General features: G+C 38.0%; 1 protein-coding gene across 1 annotated transcript in view; it reads left to right on the top strand.

Moving 5' to 3' along the window:
• Positions 1 to 10,239, top strand: part of syndig1l (synapse differentiation inducing 1-like) — a 43,646-nt gene extending 33,407 nt beyond the window's left edge. Inside the window, exon 3 of the mRNA XM_068342943.1 lies at positions 10,103 to 10,239. Within this exon, the coding sequence (XP_068199044.1) occupies positions 10,103 to 10,153 (51 nt within the window). The 3' untranslated portion in view covers positions 10,154 to 10,239. The remainder of the gene's footprint in view (positions 1 to 10,102) is intronic.
• The last annotated feature ends 13,489 nt before the right edge of the window (positions 10,240 to 23,728 follow it).

Below are 23,728 nucleotides of genomic sequence, written 5' to 3'. Positions count from 1 at the left end.
GGAAAACATTTTGCTCATCTTCTGGTGTTGTCAGATTTGTGTGAGGGAAATTTAATGTAAATTTCAAGAAATGTTCCAAAGAAATGTATGAGAATATATAATGTGTATAGATTCATGACAAGCTTCCAGTTATTGACTAATCAGTTTCTTAGTTGACCGATTAAACTTGTGTTGAAGGTGTGGCTCCTCCATGGCCTCTCAACTGTGGATTACTCACCCCATCATTTCAGGTATCTCTTGTGTGCATGTGTGGAATATCTTTTGTGCAACCACAGCCCTCATTTTATTTGATTTTCTTGTTTCTACCATGAAGCCAAACAACACATAGCTATCAATACCTTGAAAGTATTCTCTTGCATACTATAAAAAGTGCAAGTTAGTGGATTTTTATAGCTTCAGTTACATTTTTCATGGGTGATTGAAAAATCTCACTGATTAAATCTGCTCATCTCTCAGCTTCTTCAACATTTGCTGGGTTTCTCCTACAGAGGACGAGATAGGAACTTGATGAATCAAGGAGCAACAGTAAAGAATGGAAAAAAAACATGCATTACAAATGTCATAGAACCTTTTGCTGGAAGCTGTTTTTCTGTTTTTCCTGTCTGTAAGAAGACTTGGGTTGTACTCGTAGTCTAAAGGTTTTGGTTTTTTGATGTTCTTTTCTTTTTTGTGAGCTGGGGGAGCTTTTTTTTAAGGAGATAAAGAGCCCTTAAGGCATCCTATGTAATAATTTCAAACTGGAGAGGAAGCTGAGGAAAATCGAAAATGATTGAGCGAGTAGCCTCATCTGTTGAGGTCAACCCTCCCTCTTAGCTCTAATGTAAAATTAAAAAAGAAATGTAAATGACTTTTCAAATATCCATAATTAATTAACCTATTGAATTTGGGGCGGTTTGTGGCTCTGCTATTTTTTTTTTCTTTTCTTGAAAACAAACAAAGACCTATGTAAATTTTGACTTTAATGGATTTGCTTGGGAAAATGAAAAGGTTTTTTGGACTGATTGCGACCTCAGACAAAATGCAGTTTTCGTCTGTGATGCAGGCACTTTGTGAAAACAAGTGAAGCTTTTTAATGTACTTTGGGGGGAAAAAAGCTCAGATATTTGTACCCATTTTTAGATTACCTAGAGGACAGTGCATGTATCAAAAGATCCAGACTGTTAAAAAACAAAAAGGGTTGCAGATTAAAGTTGCTTAAATTTTCTCATCCATTATGGCAGAAAGGGGTTCAGGCTGTTGCGTTTCATTTGTGCAAGAATTTTGAAAGTTACATCCATCGATCAGAAAAACAATTTTGTCTAAAAAAATTTTGCCCCATCTCCAATTGAACACTGCAGGAGACATCAACATGTACCTTTATATATTTGCTCTACAGGTTCAATATTGCTTCTTGGTACATTTTGTTTCATTTATTATATCTGTCAATAGAAAAAATTAAAATAGTTTTCTGAGGATTAACACTTATTATGGATTATCCATTGTTTATCATTTAGTAATTAATTCATAAGAAATAATTGCAAAAAATTTTACTTAGATGAAAATCATTACAATTGAGTTGGCAGCTTTTAAACTTGTGATCAAACTTGTAATGTGTGATTACATTATTTAAGTAAAGAAAATGCTAAGGTACTATATGAAGAGCACACACTACAAAGACCAATACAATTACTATCAAACCTTGCTATTATAGAATTCCAGTGCAGTAATGAACTTATGGCAATTTTTGAACCAAACAAGCAGTTATTTGCATTTGTATTAAAATATTCTCCGCGTTTTACCTTCAAAAACATTTTTTTATGCAGGCTGCATCTTGGCCGTTGAATAATGAAGGTCTGACTGAGAAAATCTCAACCAGAGCAAAACCAACTCTCTTCAATGTCTCTGCATACAAAGAGTATAGGCGATGTGTTTTCAGGAAAACCCTTTCAAATGGAATGAAAGTACGTTCTCATTATAGCGTCTTCCGCTTTTATCTCACTTCTGCACTTGGTTCATCTGTGAGCAGACGGAAACGGAGGCCAAGAAGGGTTTTTGTATTTTATTTTTTGGGATTTCGAAGCCCTTGGAAGACAGCCTGGTGCCTCTGTAAAGATTTATTTATCAACTCAAAATCAATCCAGTAGGAGTGGAGGAGTGGAAACATGAGATTGTACACAGGTATATAGGTAGGTTCTACAGTTCAAAGTAAGGCAGAGTACAGAATGAGCTGTGTAGCTCAGGGGAAAAGCATTTGTGAAGATAAAGAATAATTTCAACAAAGCAGTCATTTCTCAGAAGAACTGCATTCATTCATGCTACAGATCATAATAGTAAGCATTAAAAATTATTACTATTATTTTAATTATTGTGATTACATTATTACACTCACACTCCGCCCAAAAACACTTGGAGTGTGAGCTGACAGTGGGAGGTGTCAGCTCACCTCCAGAGCACTGCTGAGGCGCCTTTGAGCAAAGCGCTGCCCCTTTTACAAATTGCTCATTTGGGGCGCACCATGAAGGAGCTGCCTGCCACCCTAGGGCTAGGTTTGGGTTGGGTTAGGGTTACCCTAACTTAAAGGACTAAAGTTGAAAAGAAGCAGCAAAACTTTTTTTAACCACTAGTTAATATGCTGCCTCTTATTTGTCACTGTAGCTGATTGTCTTTTTATCATCAAATAAAGCTGATTAACATTCGGACACTACAGTGCCCACAAAACGCTGAGAAAGAAATCCATACTGCCATGAAAATCTGTTGCTAGTGGAAAAAGAATGTCAGTCTGTTTTAGAGAACTGAAATCTCATTTCTTTTTCCATCAATATTGGCATTTGTGTGTGTTCAGGGTTGACTGCCTAAATACTTCCAAGCAGTCCCAACCATCTGAGAAATTCAAAAGCTCTGTTCCGCGGACAAACAGGAGCAGGATGTGGATGAAACGTAATAAAATGAACGACTCAAAGCGACTTGCTCAAAGTAGTGCTGCAGGCGTCTGGTGACAGATGCTTGCCCCAAGGAACTGCCTTCAAAAGCGCCCATTTTCCTCTGTTTTACTGACAATGGTGATAAAAATGGCTTTAGAATTTAGACTTTCTCCCTCTGTCAATGAAATCAATGTTTTTGATGCCAGCATGGGTGACTGACTCACCAGTACCAATGTAGGAAAATTGAAATAAATAGCTATTTCATTATGTGAAATATTAAAAGGAATAAGAACATCAATTTAAGGCCTTAGACCTTGCGCACCAGGAGAGACATTGCAGAATTCCTCCAAGTCTAAACCAGCAGTTTGCCTCGAGCAATGACTGCAGGGGAAATATGGACAACCACTGATTTTATGACTTGTATGGTGCCAATTTGGAACACATTATTTGAGAGCAATTGAATGTCTTTAAGGGTAAACTGACTTGCGAATGTCGAGCCTTGAATAACTTCACTCTAAAATGGGTCAGAAAGAGTCAATCACCTTGTCTCGATGCCCATGTGACTCACAGATCTGTACATACTGGTAGCTCCTACATGTATTCATTAAATGTCACTGTAGAATTTGAGCCAATTAGATAAGGATCATGCTAGACTGTCTCGTCTGTATAGTAAAGTAACTCACCAAATAATAGGAATGATAACATGTAGAACGCTCGAGTGATAAATCTTTCCACATCCTTTAATCCCAGCCTTTCAACTGTGATATTAATGTTTTCTTAAAGATTTCAGCATTTTAAACGGATGGTGCCTGGACCTCTTTGTTTGCAGTGCGCCCATGCTTGATTGAGTTAACATCATCTAGGCAGGAGTTTCACTAGCTCCTCTCTGCAGACTAAATGAGGACGAAAGTAGCATGTAGCTACAGGCAATATGAAATGTTAATAGCGCACTAATCCCCCACATACACTCACCACTGTCACTGTCTCAAGCAATGAAGCTACCTCAGGAACATCCTCGCTGATGCCAGTCACAACCGTCAATGTCTCATAAGCCCTTTCTACACATGGAACGCATTACAGCACGGCAGTGGCGACACAACGCTTTGCAACACTTTCTGTGTTTTCACTGAGCAAAAGAACAACAGAGAAAATCCAACCTAGTATGGTTTTTAAACACTGACCTAGCATACTGTTATTAAAATAGTAGTGTCTATGTCTAATTTGTACTTTGAGCTGTGGCTCAATCCAAACAATAAGCAGGCTGATCTTGTCTTGTACACAGAGGGAAGCTGAATTTTGGGAAGATAATTTTGGTTGATTTTTATCCTCTTTAGCTGCTTGATGCTAAGTACAAGTAGCTGCTTTTTAATTTTTTACATTGTGAGTTGCTGGCAAATAGGCTACATCATCAAAATATCACACCTCTGTCTTCCCTTTCCACCTCACACTTGCAACACGGTTCGATTCAGTGCAGGGGAAAAAATCTTGACCCCTTCATTGCATTTAAATACCACACTGGGGAAGAGGATTCCCGCATTGACCAGGATACAAAAGGCACATAGCACCTTAAGAAAAATTCATACAATATCTTTCAGGATATTTTTCTATATATATATCTGTGGTGCACTGGCACCACGCCAGGAGTGTACCCTGCCTCACGGCCCCAGTCAGCTGCTCCATACATGTTTTAAACAATTTGAAAAGCAGCAGTGAAAATCTAGGAAAGTGGTGGAATGCTCTAAAATACAGATGGACACATATGTAAAGCTATTGTAGGCAAACAGTTGATATGCTACTTATTAATTTTCTATTTCTATACTTCTATTTCTTTTTTTAATTTAGATGCCAATTCATTACAAATCAGGATGGTGACGTGGTAGTCCACTTCTTGGTCTCCCATTTTATAGCTCAAGTAATAAGAAATTGTTTGCATGAGGCGACACTTAACACACAAAATTTCCAGCTGGCGTTGACAACCAGATTATGAGTCTGGCTAATTGCTTTAGCACAAGAGCCTCTTTGATTAGCAGCAGTTTCATTCTAAACAAATTAGTACTCCAACAGCACACAATATCGAGGAATTTGTCGGCATGTGTGTGCAAAAGCAAACTTATCTTTGATGAAACTTCGTGTCTAGCAAACATAATCCAGTATGTATTTATGACTGGAGCCCATAAACTGGTCTATTTGGATGGCTGTAATTTATTGACTGCCTCACAGCACTGTGTTTCTGCTTGTCAACATAAACTAAAAGCCAGAAACTCAATAGAGCTTGCCAGGATAAATGCTGCTGGAGTGCTACGAAGCACGCTCAGACCTCACAATTTGACAAGGGGGGGTTAAGCAACATACAGTACATGTGTCACAATGTGTGCTACCTAGGGGATGTTCTTGCGACTGCTTGGCCTTTAACCAAAGCAAATTGTGAGTGGCAACAAACAGTGATGGCAGGGGGAGACCTTCACAATAGGGACAAGTCATTCAGCTGTCTTGACACAGTGAATGGAGAGACTGAGTCTAGGAAAGGTTACAAGGCGAAAGAAAGCAGTGTTGTACAAACACTAAATACCGTGGGAGCAGGACGAGAGAGTGAGAATGTTAAAGAGCAGGATATGTCAGAAAAAAGTCATCTAAAACAGGAAAAGTGAGACAGTGTGGATAATGAAGATGAGACCGAATGCAGCGGAGGTTATCTGACAGACAGGCAGTGATTTACTACCCTCCCGCTGACTCTCACATTGTTGTCACTGTTCCTAATTGACGGTCAATTATTTCCTGATGACAGCCCCATCCAATACCAAGCACGTCTGTGTGAAGGCTTTGTTGATGTCCCCCGAACACAACCGAGTTTAAAAGGGGCTCGACTCTGGCGACAAATCAATCCTGCTTGTCTTCCTTCTCCTCAGGTGTCATAAAAAAGCCCCATTGTTGACATGTGTCAGCTACCCAGGAGAACATGCATACCTGCACTGCAGGAAGCAGAGAAACTGCATGCTTTGAAATGAGTAAAAGAGAATAATTAAAGAGTCAATGGTTGTTTTAAAGAAAGCATAACAATGACTGCTTTTTAAAAGACGTATGGTCACTCTGTGTTTTGAGACAAACCATCTAGCTATGTTGAGTTAATCTCTAGATTGGATTTAATGGACGTTAACACATCACGTTTTTAAGAAAAATTACAAAGGATTAAACTCTATTGACTCTCTGAAGCAGGTGCTAAAAGAACTGGACCCTGTAGCTTTCAGCACGATGCATTAACAGACTACTCTTCTGTTAATCAATTCTTAATTATACTGTGGGCAAAGAAATCCAGCAGTAAGTGTTGTAGAAAAACTATTTTCCCAGGTCAAAGGAAGCCTAAGCATGATGGCAGTAAATTCAATTTATTGATGATTTTGCAGCAGCTGGCTCACAGCAGAAAAACTGGGTTTTTTTTTATTTTTTATGTGGGCGTCCTTTATTAATCATGGTGTAGCTGATGCTTTTTCACTAGAATTCTCATCTCACATGACTGATGAAAACATTTTGAAAAAAATTGCACACTCGATCAGGTAATAAAAATGCCGTATGCTACCAGATGAAGACTGCAGATGCAAATACCCCTCCAACACCTGTGTCAACCCACAGACCTTAAATGTTTTCCATCATGGCTGCTGGTGTTTAGGAGCCCAGAGCTACAAGGAAACGCTATTAATTGGTGTGTGTTTGTCCTGGCCTTATCAGTGTATTACTTTCATGGATAACTTGGAACTAATTAATCGGATACAGAGGAAGGAATGAGATTTGCCTCTCTCTCTTCCTCTCTTTCATTTTCTTCCTCTTTTCTTTCAAACCTTGTCTGTTCTATAATCCCTTTCAGAAAGATACACAGGGACTCAAAAAAAATGACAGAAAGAAGAACAAGTTTTTAAGTCTTTGTTTATACATGCATAATCCTATATTTGTGTCTTACAGGGCCCTTGTTGTTTCATTTTGATGTTTACAATATGTGTTAACTGACTGCCCTGCAGCATCTCACACTCATTTGAATGTAAAATAACTCATTTTTATTTTTTAAGATATTGTACTTTGTTGAAATAATGGCTTTGATACAATCTAGGAATTTCATCTATTAATGTTCCAGGAAGTTCTATAATGGAACCTGACTGAGTCTCTGAAACAATGCCACTGAAATTGCCTCAAAATCATATTGGTGTACATATCTTTAAAACAAACAAATAAACAAACAAACAAACATTGTGACATGACAAATATACAAAAAATCTTTAAATGGGGTAGATGCAGTCATCATTTATGTTATTTTGTAAAGAAACAAGTGTGACCTTCTATATTTGTTTATTCATTTGTTTATTTTTTTTTTTGTTTGTTGTTGATTAAATACCTGTGAAGGGATCTCACTGGAAAGCGTCTGGTAGCAGAGCCTTTATCCATGGGGTTGCTAAGGCACAGCCTGAATAAACTTCATGGATACACCGCCCTGTGCACCCATGACTGGCAGGAATAGGCATTGAAGTTGGGACAATGAAGGCAGAGTGGCAGTCCTGCTATCGCAGTTACCTTCAGGCCATCTTGGAGGCGTTTTGTAGTGTCCTGGAATACCCAATACTTCCACAGTGAGACTTATGTGTTCACATGGGGAACGGTAAAGAAACCTGGAGGCAAATGATTTGATATCTGATCTGAACCTGAGAGGTGGTTTACTATTTGAACAATTTGTGGATGGCTCATAACAAACACCATATTAAAGTAAAAGGCGGTTCAAGAGATCAGCTTTTTGTAACCTTTCTTCAGTCACAGCTTCCTTTCTAAGTAAGAAAAATTGTCTATCAACCCATAAATGTAAATTTAAAAAACTCTCCATTCATGTAGCCTCATTCCAAAGCAAGTCTGACGATTCCGGAAGGGAAAACAAGGCTTGTTCCAGGCTGTGTAATGACAGGGTGCAGAAATGCTCACTTGGACTGATATTATTGAGTGAAAGAAAAAGCCCCTATCAGGTCCTCTGCAATGGCAGAGTCTGAAGAGTTGGGGGAAAGCTCATCGATTTCCCTGGCTGAGACAGCAAAGTCAAAAAAATCCTCTGTGGTGAAATGCTGGGTGTGGATGAGATTTACCCTGAGATGCTGAAGGCTTTTGATGGTGTCGAACTGTCTCGGTTGACATGCCTTTATGGAGGTCGGATACTGTACTTGTGAAGTGGTAACACAGGATAGTGATCCAACATTTCAGACAGGCACACAGGTGGGTTGCACCCCAGGTACAGATAAACAGCTGCAATGAGCATCACATAGATGCTGTGTAATATCCACAACACACCAAAGACAAGACAGAAGTGATGCATTTCTAACCGATGGATTGCAGAGAAAAAGGAACCAAAGTGTACAATTTCATCGACACAAAAAATTTAAGACAAATTTGTGCAATTCTGAATTAAAGCCAAGAATTTTTTACACATAATATTCAAACTTGTCATTTTCCACTGAGGTACAGTGAAGCTTTAAAGAAGATAAACAAACCACTGCTAAAGAATGGTCGGGGTTGAGGAATTAAAAACTAGTTGAACACTGTATTTACAAAATCGGCCTAAATGCCCAACCCAACACCGTTTCATTCATCCATTGAAGGAAAATTACTAAGTTATACACAATTTTAGTGGGTATTGATGGTTGTGTACAAAATTATCATTGCAATTTACATGCATTTGTATGATCAAATTGAATTAACATGCACTTTGGCTCATGAAATAGTCCACAGTTCATTTATTCATTGTGTTTCTTCACCCGGAGAAGAATGGCCTTCTGATCGTATCTCTTCTGTCTCACCTCTTTTCTCATACCAAATGCCTCAAGGTCAAAATCAGGGAATAGAAGTTGACACTGGAGAGAGGGTGTCACATCACTCTATAAGTGACTGGGTATTCTCCATAAACACTTACCGATCTTTGCCATGGCAGAAGCGTTCAAAAAGCTCAGATAGGCGAATCCACAAGGCGGTTAACAGACTGTAGACTGTATATATGTAGGTATATATACATACATATACAGTAAATATTTATATATAGGTGTGTTTTATGTGTGTGTGTGTGTGTGTGTGTGTGTGTGTGTGTGTGTGTGTGTGTGTGTGTGTGTGTGTGTGTGTGTGTGTGTGTGTGTGTGTGTGTGTGTGTGTGTGTGTGTGTGTGTGTGTATGGTGTGTCCACCAATGTCTGTTCCGAAACCATGTGGATATCATATCTTTTCTTAATGTATTAAAACAAATTCTTAAACCAACTATATATATATATATATATATATATATATATATATATATATATATATATATATATATATATATATACTGTATATATATACTGTATATATATACTGTATATATATTCTGTATATATATGTTTCCATGAATCTTTCAAAATAATTGCATTTGCTATTCTTTCATGTTTCATTATCAAGCAGAATGTGATTCCTTGTGGAGGTCTTCTATTATTTAAGAAACAGCAGGGAGCCTATTTGGGGTAAAAAGCACTTTGACATGTTTCTTTGGTGATGAAATGTATCCTTATGGTTCTGCCTAGCAGAAGCGCTTTCTCTGCAAATCATTTGACTAGTGGCCCATGGGAGTTCCGCCTTGTCATTTTTACCCCTTTCTCTCTCCTTAGCCTTGGAGTGTGGGATGAGGGCTGAAGGCCGTCGTATTAATGCCTCGCGCTTTCAAATGGAAGCCCATCGACTGGGGATGGGTGTTCATTTCATTTGCTTGATCTCTACCTCAGAAGGAGGGCTGGGAAGTGTGAGGATGCAGGCAGGCAGACAGACACACAGCATGGATGTTTGTCTGTCCCTGGTGATTCCAAATCCCAGTGAACCCAGGCACAAAGACACAGTGGCTTTAAAAGAAGCAAAGAACTAACAGTTGATGGTTGGGAACAGCCATATGGTGAAAATATAAAACACATAAATAACATATTTATCAATGTATGTGTTTTTTCAGAATATATCAATATGTTTTTTGATGTACATACAGTACCTTAAATTGATTAACAAATTAAAAATGAATAGTAACTATGTTGGCAAAGTCATTTTTTCAGCACAAATGACAAATTTTCTTTGGTTCTTCATTGTGAGAATTTTGTATTGCTGTTGTTTCTTTATCTTTCTAATGCTAGTGGTAACCCAATAATCTCTTGGTTTTGCTTTGTTTGCCCACAGAGTCAACAGATCCACACAGGCCTCCATGCTGTGCGTCTGTCTCCCAGCTAATCCTCAAACTTCCCCTTCTGAGTTCGAGAACAAGCAAATAAAACAAACACCCATCCTCAGCCGATACGACAATAATCTCTTCAATGGTCAGACTATTTGTCACACAAAGCAAGTGATTTGCTGTGCTGTAGGGCAATATGACTAGATTAGATGTTTTAATTATAATCTGACATTCTGGTTAATCAGAGACTGAAAACAATAGATGAAACTCTTTCTTTGCAACACATATTAGAGGATTAACATTACCAAGGTTGCTTGAACATTTAAATCTAAACAACAGTAAGTGGCTAAACATAATAATGAATCAAATGAATGATGTAAAACATGAAAGCTGTAGCTCACAGTGACAAACCCAAAGTGAATTGTTATCCGAAAAAACTGAAAATACCCTCTGTACACAGCACCAGATGGCAGACAAGCACAGTTAGTAACTAGCAGCTGAATGTAGCGAAGCATTTATCAGTTCAATATTTCCCTTAGGAATTAATGGAGATTAAAACTGAGTCGATAGTGGACTTAGATTCACCAAACATGACTCCAAATGAATACTAATGTTGAGACAACTATTAACACAAATGAGAGCCCAGTCATTGTTATTGGATGTGATGTTGTGCCAATATGTTAAGGAAGACAACTTTTAGTAACAGGAAGTCTGTAATTTTAAAAAGAAGCGTTGAAAATGACACCTTGTTGAGCGGCATTTTGTAATAACGGTGCATTTTGTAATAAATAGTCCAAAATGTAATAATGTTTTCATTTCATTTTGTAATACCCCATTTTGTAATAAATTTTGCCGCATTATGTAATAAAAACATTTACGACGTTTATTACAAAATGCACCGTTATTACAAAATGCGGCTCAACACACCTATCCTGGGAACACATGTAATGTATAATATGTGAAGGGGTCACAGTGAAGGGAATTCATTTTAGCACTGTTGCACAATGCCTGTCTAAAAATGGGTTGTATGTGGGGGTAATTAGATTGTCCTTGTTTTCTTTTATGACACTGACTAAATGTTGGGGGAACTCATTCAGAATCTACATTCCTACAATTATCCAGCTCAAAATGTATTCCTTGACCTAGTATCCACCCGAAAAAAAACAACAACAAAAAAACTCTTTCATAAGAAACTAGTAAACAACTTTTCAAAGATCTTGTGGACAGAGAAAACCAACAAGGGCAATCACAAAACCTCATCTTAGTGATGGAGATGATTTATGCATTAAACAAAACATGGATGTCAGGTAAGATCTTTATTTTCAGATAGTTTGACATGAACATCAACAACATTTTTGCTTCAAGCTTTGAAAGTGAATCAAATGTGGAAAAGGAAATAAGTAGGAATGACATTTCACCGCTGGTTATTTGCTCATAGCCAATCCCAATTTATATAAAAGTCTGTGTTTGTATAAGAGTGCAGCTCCTGGTGAAGAGCACACATGGGATTGTGTGTGTGATGGGTGCAGCTGCGATGCTGCGTGATCCATGTGGATGCAGGTGGCACATAATGACCGACTTCGGTTGTGTCTAAGTATGTGTGTCGGTCTGTGCTCTGCCGCACAGCTGCGATATGGCTGTATACTCAGCATCATGTTGAGCTCAGGCTATTCATACATCATCCCCACAGTCGGAGGATCCTAGTCATTTGTGAGGATGTGTTTTGGTAACCAGCTCATCTTCAGAGCCGCTTCTCTTCTGTTCACTCAGCAACACGGAAATGATGCCTACCAAGCCTTTTTGTGTTAACAGTATGACAACTTTTCAGTAAATTGAGGGAAGTAATCTCAAACAAGATGTGTTATTCATTCTCAATCTCTTTTTATACTATTTCTTCAATCATTAAATGTTCGACAAATAGCTTTTTCTTTCAGAGCAACAATTTCATGTGACCACATGTTTGTCTGTGCGATTGCGGTGCTCAATTCTGTAAATATGTGTGTGTGTGCCAGTGGAGCTGTGTGATTGTGTAGGAGTTTTTGAGCGCTAAGATGAAAAGCTCTGAGATGGAAGGAACAATCCCTTTATTATTTTCTCACAGAGATTTATGTGCAATCTTCCACTGTGGCTCAGCTGGGTCTGTTATTGGAAGCCAGTAATCTCAGCCAAGGATTTAGGACCAGAGTCAAGGGGTCAACAACCTCTCCATCCATACAGACCTCTCAACATGTATAACGGCGATAATGTATATCAGAACAGGAACTAGTCACGCTGCTCTTGTCAGTAGTGACAGCACATAAATTGTCAGTTTCTCTGTGATCATTGCAACATATTTGATTATAGCTCAATGACTGATGTCAAAAGTTATGTCAGAATGCGAGAATTTCTCACATAGTTTGCGGTCTTGGTTTTTGGAGAATGAATACTAATTTCAGTTACATAAGCCAAGTTGGTGAATTCTTGGATAAATATCATAATTATTTTTTCTGGGGACTTCTTTGAAATGTCATTGATACAAATGAAAATGAAGAAAATGTGGTGCAAATGCATTTCTGCATTGAACTTGATATTCTTATACACTGACATTATTCAGCACATCTCTCATGTCTCTGAATACTCTTCAGCCATATGATACATTTGAAAGCCACTGGGGCAATTACTGGACACATTGACACAAAAACGTAATTATAATGTAATTAAATGATAATTGAATCGCGGTCATCGTGATCCCAGCGGGGCCACTTCCTCCTCATGTGCCATCAGCATAGCACGCTCAGAGATGTAGAGGGCCTGTGAGGCTCATGCAGGCAAGTGAGAGCTGTCATCTCTGAAGGAGTGATTTCCTTTACAGGATATAAAAAATGTCGTGCAGAGATGTACCCTCAACCTTCACAGGGGCTTTTTAGCATTCATGCTCGACTGCTGTCATAGCTCTATACACATATGTGCTCAAACACAAAATTAGCTTTTGAGTGTGAGTATTTATTAAATGAAGGCACCTGGTTTCCTGCATTAGAAGCACTTAACACTCAGTCATAGCAATGTGTCTTCACAAGAGATGGTAAAGTTGGTTTGTCATAAACCAACAACAACGTTTCACTCTGGATCGTCTCCACAATAAAGTGATTGATTGTCTGAATTTCCTGGACTCTCGGGTATTAGTGATCATACCAGTAACACCATGACATTCATTCTCATTGCACATCCTAATGTCTCTGTGAGAATAAAATCAATCACTGTCCATCCCTTAAATTTACATTTACTGTCATTAGTTCAAAATGTATCACTGTGTCAGGTTCAGCTTAGTGTTAAATTAATATTAGACTGCAAAATTATAAACACAGTTTGTCGTTGCAAGTATGTTAAGATTGTAGACATTAGCATTTTAGGTTAAATCTGTTTCTTGTTTTGTATGTGTGTATATATATATATGTGTGTGTGTGTGTGTGTATATATATATATATATATATATATATATATATATATATATATATATATATATATATATATATATATATATATATATATATATATATATATATATATATATATATCACACTGCATATATTGATGAATGAAGAAAATGAGAGAAAGGGTAAATTAGAAGATACAACTGTGGTGGACCAGGAAGTAGCAGTGATTAGCAAGGGTGAAGTTAGAATGCTGCTGAAGAGGATGAAGAACGGGAAGGTAGGTGGTTCAGATGACATTCCTGTGGAGGTATGGAAGCATTTATGTGGCTGTTCTGACCAGGTTGCTCGACAGAAGAGAGTGTTCGTGGTCATGCTTATGAACAAAAATGATGTTTAGTTGTTGAAATATTATTTGCCTTGAAGATGTGGTTGGAGAAGTATGGAGAATGTCAAGAGAGCTACATTGTCTACATCTGTAGACGAGTGGAATCACTTTGACAAAGGTAAGACATTTATGTAAGCATGTATAGGCAGTAGCAGGGATACACATGATGTCATTGGTATAAAATGTATTGAGTAACATCCATGTGTGTTTTCAGTCATATTTAACCGTAGATGTTGAAAGCTGGAGTTAGACTGATCAGAGGAAGCTTTCCTTCAACCAGGTGGGACTGGATGCTGTGTTGCCATCTGCAGGATGGCAGGAGGCAGAACACTTTGTGATAGAGTGATTGGCATCTCTGATAATCCTGCTGGCCTTCTTCAAACACCACTGGGCATAGAAGTTGGAGAATATCACGTCCATCCTGGCAAAACACTGAGCAATTTTCTCAACTCTCCGTAAAGCTCTGTGTACGTGATGCAGCCATTTTTCTTCTATCAGTCTTGCAGTTATCTAGCATTTGTTTTATTGTTACCCAACAGAATTTAATTACATTCCCCTGAGCCCATCTCCTGCCTGTGGATTCAGATATTCCAACGTAAGAGACAATAAAGATACAGTATAGTAGACTGTTCACACACTGCAGCAGACATTGAAACAGTAACAAAGACCAACCCTTTCTGAACACACTGTATTACCATTTTCTAGCAAGCTTTTTAAGTACAACAGGTTCATCTCGATTGTTGCAGAGCTCTAGTCATGCGCTACTCCTTTGATGAAGATGAGAGAAAACCATTTCATCCAGAGAGTAGGCTACTCTCTCCCCAATGCTTTTCTCACATCGTCAGTCCTTCAGCGGTTTGAAAGCTTGACTGAAAATAGTTGGCGGAGGTGTGGAAGCTGTGCTGATTTTTTTTTTTTTTGAGTGAAATTATACAAAACCCAGTCCTCAGCTCAAACTTCAGGCAGATTAGTCCAGGCATTGGCTGATATCACAGAATATAATGTATAAATGCAGCAATATGAGTCATAAAAATTGTGCTTATTGACATGGCATTAAAATTCTAAGGCACCCACTCACTGTCAGCTCTTTAAGGACAGGTTAGTTTCTCAGAAAAGCCCTGCATGTGTTCCAAATAGTCAAAAGCAAACAGCTATGTAAAACATTACTGGATTATGTTTTACAGCAGAAATGCTAGGAATAGACCATTTTGTCTGTATGCAACAAATATGAACTTCTTTGTCACCCAGTAGGATTATGTGTCAACAGCCAAGCCTTGAGTTATTGTAGAGATTAATCCTTTCAACTCAGCTGTGAGCTTGTTTTTATCAGAGTAACTGCCATAAGAGTGAAACACACACAACAACACAAACTCAGTGGGTAAGGTAGTGTGTGGCAGATATTAGGCTTTTGTGTTACTCAGATGGGATTACAAAAGGCTTGTGCAACATTGAGTCCCAACCGTTTACCTGCTCTGTTGAACTGACCACAATAATACTGAACCTCGGAGTTGGAAACTGCTCTGGGTTTGCCCATTTAGTAATAAAAAGTGTCTGGCTCATTTCCCAGTCTTTGGATTGTTTTCCTAGCCTTTGTAGCTGCTAGAGCTGTTAGACAACATTTGGATATGAAATATACTACAAATGTCTCATTTTCTCAATTTTCCAGGGAAAAAGAATACATGTTTTTGCTTGATTACTCATTCTTTATGGATGCGGTTATTCTTTGTACATTGCTAAAAATGTGTAGTAATGGCCACTCATAAGTATATAATACATATATATTACTGTATATATATATATATATAATATTTATATATATATATATATATATATATATATATATATATATCTACATATATATATGAATATATATATATATGTATATATATATATAAAATAAAAAATAAAACATTATATATATATATATATATATACACACACACACATATATACATATATCAGTATATATACTGTATATCATTCATTCATTCATGTGTTTGTTTATTTTCTTGACTTAAACATAAGACTATCAGTTATAATAACTACTTCTAGACAATATAAAACACTGGATGTAATCAAAGCCATCATCTATTTGGTAAACCCAATGATGTATAAGATATTTACGGTGTAAATATGTGTTGTTCTAGAAAGTCAATAGTTTTGATGTACATGTCTTAGGGTTTTTTTCATTTTGAAACATGTCATTAGTATCATAAAAAATGTATTATCATTCATGGATCATTTTTAATAAATTGTTCATTTCCTTTTCCCAGACAATGCCAAACTGGATTGTATTGAAATATTATTTCTAGACTTGAGTGGCTTCAGAGTGAGTCATCTCTTGAACAAAATCAATCTGTGGAAGAATAAATCAGGCAAATGGAAAAGTAAACAGCCGCAGGTGTTCAGGGTATTAGAGCAGATTATACAGGTGGAGGGCCCCGGGCTGCCCCAGACCAATTAGCATCAATGCCACTCTAGCTTTAGACCAGGGGCAACATGCTGTTCATAAGCCCCGCTTCTGGGCCCCCTAACTCCTCTCCAGGTGTTTGGCTTGGCTAAACTGGACCACTTCCAGAGAGGCGTGATACAGGCCAGGCACAATACTTTTAAAGCTGATAATAGAGAATATGTGTGATGTGTGAAAAGTTGTGCTTTGTACTTCAGATTTCATCACATGACCCTTTAAGGACATTCACTTTCACTACTGACACATATCTGGGCTAACAGTTCTTAAAGATCTTTAAGGAGTCAAATGTGGCCGATCTATCTGTTTAGGTTTTGTTACAGTATTTATTTGTTCATTCTTTAGAGGGAGCTGGCAAAGCACATGATGATGGTATGTGACAGTGATTTAGGATATGATCAGTTATTTAGGAGCTGCTTTAATGTCTTTTCGGCTTTTGCTTTTCTTCTACAGCTGTCCAAATGAAATCACAAAATGAAATGTAGGAGTGATGAAAGAAGGAAAGGTAGATCTTCACTTTTCAACATCTTGTATGTGTAAATTGATTGTCAATTAGGGAGACAGATGGTGTTCTTTTGGTTCAGGATTTGGGGGATGTTTTGATGCCCAAGGCCTTCTTTCTGTGCTTTTCTCTGAGATTTTTGGTGTGCATTTGTGTTACCAATGGGGCAGAGAAATAAACTGTTATCTTATTGGCGCTCTTCTGCTCTGTCAGAGGGAGCTACACTTTGAATGCTAAACAGTGCTGCTATATCTTCAAAAGCCAACACTGAATTGATCCCCTTGAGCGACACAAGACTCTTAAATCAAATCTTGGATCAACTTACGTCTGTGTTCCACCAAGGTTCCATCTCCTGAAAGTGAATGCTCACAGGCAACTTTAAGGAAGCAAATAGTGTCAACTATTAAGGTTGCGTGCAGAAATGACTGAGCTTTAACTTACTTTTCGAACTCTTCACATCAATTAGGCATGAGTTATAATTGAAAAATCAGCTTAACCTGGAGATATATAAAGCCCACACTGTCATTGAAGAAATATCTAATATTTGGGGAAAGAAAAAAATTCTTTAATGTCTCTCTTAAATATTGAGGGAAAATCAAACAATCTCTTGCTAGGGGGATTGAGAGCAGACAGGCAGCTGGCCAGAGACAGGTTCAAACATGGCAGTCAGAGACTGCGACATGCCACGACATCCCTGAATTCAAAATTTTACTCTAACCTACTTTTAAAGGTCAGGGTCATTTAATAAAAGACCCATGATCCAACATGTGACTGGTGCATTCTATTTGTAATGAAGTTTGAGAGATTTGTACCTAAAAAGGTGTAAAAGTGAATATGTGACCTTGACGTAGTTTTTCAAAGTGAAAGTTATAATCTAATTGTCATCCCCTTGCCTCCCTGAATATAACGCCTTTTGTTTCGTCTTTCTATCTTGTATATGTGCAAAAATATCTCAGGATAGACAAGGCAGTCAGAGACTGCAACATCCCGCGACATACCCTGACCTACATCCAGGGTATGTCAGGGTACCAACAGGACAATCTCCAGCACAATAGAGCAAAGTCAAAAACACAGATACAACCAACTGACAAAATAGGAAGCAAAAATCTCGAGAATAATTGTGGGGTCAGAGTAGGGACCACAATGGGAAATGGATGACTTGACAAATCTTGAAAGGGATTCCAGTGTGTAACTACTGAGAGGAGAGGTGATACTTAATGAGAAGATGGCAGAAATGACTGGGAGTTGAAGGAATATTAGCCTCTCCCTGCCGCAGGACAGACGGATTCATAATGAGAGACAAGACAGACATGAACCACTAGATGGAAGAAAAGCAGGAGAAACACAGATATAGGAGGAGGAAACTGCCGATAGCCAAAAATTTGTAAATATATCTTTGAGGGATAATACAAGGATGTATCTTGGTCCAGAAAAATCATCAAGTTATTTTCTGGCTCCACATTTAATATACCTTTTCTTCGATGGAGTCTGTGGGGTTTTTTTGCTTAAAAAGAAAGGATTTCTGTCTTTAACAAAAAGTTCTCTCGTTGTTGGGGTCCTTCCCACAACTTTATCACACATTTTGAATAATAGTATAAAACAGTCACTGACAGTGCAGCCATTGCAGCCTATTACACAGCCATATACCTTTTTGAATCTATTTTTTGCTAAAACATAAAACTGGGCCCAGGGATAATGATGCTGGAATTGTTCCTGTAAAGCAGATCTTTAGTCACTAGCTTAAAAGTATCAATCACATCTGGAAACATTCGATATACCTTCAATAGATTGAAGAGCTTGTCCGTGATTGACTCAGCACTGTAACCTCCAACTCTTTCAGACAGTGTCACGGTTAAACTCCCTACATTTGAATTTGCAGAGGTTAAGTTCCTTACTGACAAGAGAGAAGCTGATCACATATCTGCAGTATCTAGATTTTCCAAGTCTATTTATGGTCAGATAATGTCCCCCATCTGTGGTCTCAGGAGTGATTGACCTATATTATTTCTTTTTTTCTTTGCTAAAAGTGCGCTGATTGTGCATTGTGCATCTGATGTCAGTCAAGTCCTGCAAAGTGGGCAAACAGAGAGGAGAGCCAGTATTCAAAAGTCACTTGGTTTTGAGGCTGACTTGTTCTCAAAAGTTGATGAAGTATGTTTTATAAACTTCCTTCAGAGGGATGGGCTCGAGCGGATTTTTAAGGGGCCATTATGCTAGTTTGCAGCCATTAGACAGTTATGAGAAACACCCATACTTAGTAGAGTGTGCAAAGCTTCATTTAGACTACATGTTACATTTAATGATTGTGGTCGTGTTATTTCTCCCACTAAGTCGTAAATAAGAATAGCTAATGCAACTTTACAAATGTTGTTTGGGTTTGTATAGTGTTGCCAGGTCCAAGAACAACTTTGTCATCACTTTATATTTAGGAAAAATGTTGAGAAGTGCCCTGTCATTTAGTTGTTAACACAACAAAAAAACATCTTTATCTGCATCAGCCAGTTGCCAGTTTTTGTGTAATCCTGCTTGAAGGCAAAGCAACCAACAAACTAAGAATACATTTCAGTTCACCAGTATTAGATTCTGTTCACTGAGCACAATTTCTTTCCTTATGAAAGAAAAATTACTTCAGAACAAAAGGTCCCTGATCCAGACCTACAACTACAGTTAATGGAAATGTTCCTGCCAATAGCCTAACAGCTCTACAAAATAAACACACAAACACTGACAATCACAATACATCACCACTTGGCGGGATGTAGTAATAGATATGTTGGTTGAGAAATTGGTAGAGAAGTCAACTAGTGACCCAGATGCCTAATTCAGTGAGAGGTTCTCTCCGTATTTAAAAAGTATGATAATAATTTCATCCCAATCTAAACTAAAACATTCATATTTCACCATTGCACTTAATAAAATCTTGCCATTGGATGGGTTTACTTCTCAAGTAGAACTAAAACCTAATGAAGTAAAGTTTCCCACCATAGCAAGTATTTTTGAAATGTTCCCAGCAAGCCTTGAGGCAGTGTGTTTGAGGCCATCAGACCTGTGTTTGAATGTGTTGCTTTCTGTGCAGTGGTTACTTATGTACAAATGTTTAAGTGTAAACTGGTTGTGTGTAGGCTGTTTGTACCGTGGGTTGAACCTGTCACATGGTGGTGACTTCCCACGTGGATAAAGCAGATGGTCATAATCTCTGTGCTGCCTTTAAGCTTAAAGTGAAGCCTGCAGAATAAGATGAATACTTGATCTGTAAATTTCTCTATCACACATCCAACATGGGATGTTTTTTCTGCAAACTGCAGTGTGAGCAACAGTTGTATGCAGAGTCAGGCAGGGATGAATATAGTGCTACAGAACTGGATCCATGGTTTGAGTAGCTAGACAGTATAGACTCAGATGATGTGTCACCATTCAAGTTGCTTACTGCATAAGGAGAGACTGAGACAACCAAGAGAGAAGACAGCTTTTAGATGGGGACATTAATGTGCTAGCTGGCTTACAGGTTTAAAAAATCAATACAAAGCACAGCAATTGTAAGTGTACGCTTACTTAAACTAAATTAGTGTAGGTCAAGCTGTTTGTTTTCACTAGAACAAATATAGTACAAACTCTTCACCAATTCATTTCCTATCAAGCAGGGTGGTGAGGGCAGCTTTAGATTGAGCTCCTTGTATCCGGTACTATCACAGTGAGTGGCTTTGGAGCTCGGACATCGACTGCCCACCCATGGATGACTGTTAAAGTTTAGACTATTTTTCAATGTGCTGAACAAATTAAATACTTTTTTTTTCATCTCGGTGGACAACATGTAAATTTGGGTGGTCTAGACCCAGCTGCCGCCAATCACAATATTGTGTCAGTGACATAAATTAATGCAATGTTTTATATAACAATCTATTGTATTGCATTCCATTATAATGCTTATAATAATATTGATATATAATAATGTATCATTGTAATTTCCAGAAATGTCTGACACAAAAATGAACTGTAAGGTTTGCACCACATTGGGATTTTTTTCAGTGACTTACATCATTTTAGGCCAATTCTTCTTTCACTTTTTTTTAAATGGAAAAATAGAGGAACATTTTCAATCCTTTTTCCTTCTCATTTTTGCCATGAGACATATGAAGTAAGGCTTTGTGGGATGGATGAGGAAGGGATTCTCCTGCTTATTTTTCACACATTCTTCAGTTCCTTTTGGCTGTTCGGTTTGCTCATGAGGATCCATTGTGATGGCCTGTATAATAGCTTACATTCTAACAATAGACACGGTTACCATTCAAGTGATCCTCTTCTCTTTTGATGCTCTCTGCAAGTTTGACTGTTTTCTCATCCTATCTGGAGGATACAATTTACAATGATTTTGTGTCTCGAAATACAGAGATTTTATGATGGTTAAAAAACTATTTTCAGGCTCATTTGTCAGCTAATTTAATTATTGCCTTTCCCTTTGTGTTTGTGTATCAAAGTAATTCCTATGCTCTTCCTTGCTGTTGTTTATAAGATGAAGGTGGATGCATTGGATATGCATAAATGAAACAACTCTCTTTGTGTAAACAAACACAGTACAGACATAGTCATGCAACAGAAAGCAAACTGGATAAAAGAAAACTAGCTTGCTTTTGTGTTTGTGAAACTCCTGTGAGCACTTCATGGCACATTTCCCAGACGTTGATGGTTTATTAAGTTCAACAGGTGAAGGATGAAACAATGATTCAATGATTTCTGTGGGAAATAGGTTATAAATACGAGCAGCAGATTTATCACATCTCATTGAGAACATGATTCACAGCTAGATTTTTCCTGGGATTACCAGAAGGACTTATTTACAAGAAAGGCAGCGAAAAATTCACAGCACAGTGATGAATTTGAAAGGAAGGCATCCAGGAGGCTAGAGAAAATTTTTCATCACTACGGCAGTAAAGCAGCATAATAGTGATTGTTTCCTACACCAAGTGTTAAATAAGAAAGTTGACGCCACTATTTGACGTGGTGATCACCTAGTAACCGGTTAGCGCAAGTTAGCACAGACCAGAAAAAATGGAGAGACCATTAACTGTTTAATGGTAACCAAATTCACCTATATGGCATGGATCTGTATATCACAAATGTTAACACAGTAATATATATGGATATGCATGCTTTTAATTGACAAAAATACTAGAGTGCGCTGTCTCAATTTTCCTCCGGGGATCATAATAGTATACAAAATTAAAAAACAAAACAAAACCATGGGACCTCCAACTGAACCCTCCCATCAGGAGTTCTTCCCATGATGCTGTCTTGACGTCAAGCTCCACTCCTTCCCTCCACCAGTTTCTAGGCTCCAGGGGAAGTCTCTTTTGTAACTGAAGCATCTAATTTATTGGACGGCATGTTGATCTGGTTTCTGCTACGGCATCAGCACCAAAGACAATAAGTACCTCTCTTTACAAATAGCTTTATCATTCCTTCTTGTATCTTTTCTTCAAATAATGTATTATGTTGTTAGCTGTAGGGGTGGAAGTAGGCAACTCTTGTTACCTCTAGATAGAGCAAAATTAGCATTTTGTTTCTGTTTTGTTGAGAGACTGCTGTCGAAGACATTACAATCTGCTCGTAGGCATGACAGTGTTAGTGAATAGAGAGGATTTTAAGTATTTGTATAAAAGAAAATTCTGAAAAAGTCAAACAAATAAGGCTGTTTACTTAAATCTATTTCAGAGTTTATCCCAATACCTCCTGAACTGTCAATACTAAATAACTTTTTTTTGGTTTATTCCAAATACGTAACTCGTGTTGATTATTTTTCTTCCTCCCTGTCATTTCCATTGGAATTGGGTGATAACTGGGTTTTTGAAGCTGCTTCCCTTCACCCCCTGTCTCCAGAGGAGATAGTCAACAGTGGGGGGAAGAGTTGATTAAAAAGCCATCAAGGGTGGCACAGACAGACAGAGACGGATTATTTAGGACAGGGGAGTGAGACAGCGATGTATGACTGCGGTGGGATCTTCTCTTTGTGAACAGGCAACCTCTCGGGTATTACTTTTGATAGCTGACCTCATAGAGTGTGAGTTTACAAGCAGACACATTTTGCTGATAATGAGTAATGCAGTCAATATTCCACTGACAAAGAGGACCTGTTCACATTTGACACATAGCAGCACAGCACCAGTACTACTGCATGGTTCAAACGAAGGACCTGGCCCAGAGGATCACTTGATCATCTGTTGTGTGGCTCCCAGAGTTGGTTTCCAAGGTTAATAAATCAGAACAGACTGAAGTTCTACCACACGAGGGTGCATTTCATTGACAGTTAAATGAAATAAAGTCGAGCTCTCCTCTTCAGTGTTCACTCATCTCAAGTGACCGTATTTAGACAAAAGACAATTGATTTAAAAGAATAATAGAACATATGATTGCTTTATATACAGCTTTAACAGCTGCATGCATAAGACAGGTTACTCGAAGGCATATGTGATGAAAAGTAAATCAGTTCAATACAATATTTATTAAATTCTGGGCTGCTTTACAAAGGGTAAACTAAGCTCCAATGTCCATGTAGGTATTCTACCTACTTTGGCTTTTACTTTGTGTTTAGAGGCAAGCGTGAGGAATGAAAAAGGTAACACAGGTTGGTTAAATTTGTTTCAGATCTATTTCACAATCAATTTGGCAAGCCTATTTTCCCATCCAAGCATTTTCTGTCTGTGTCATTCTGCATTCCGCATTAAATCCACCTCAGTGAATGTGATTGGGCATGAGCCTTCGCTGCAGCAGTAGGGAGGGAAACAATTCTTTTTTTGTTTGGTTGTGCAAATGTGTGCAAAATTTCATATCAGGAGTAGCATACCAAACAAACAGGTGCAACATCATCACCAA

The sequence above is a fragment of the Antennarius striatus genome, chromosome 19, assembly GCF_040054535.1.
Source record: "Antennarius striatus isolate MH-2024 chromosome 19, ASM4005453v1, whole genome shotgun sequence".
In the NCBI taxonomy this organism is placed as follows: Eukaryota; Metazoa; Chordata; class Actinopteri; order Lophiiformes; family Antennariidae; genus Antennarius; species Antennarius striatus.
This window is presented reverse-complemented; position numbering and strand designations above follow the sequence as displayed.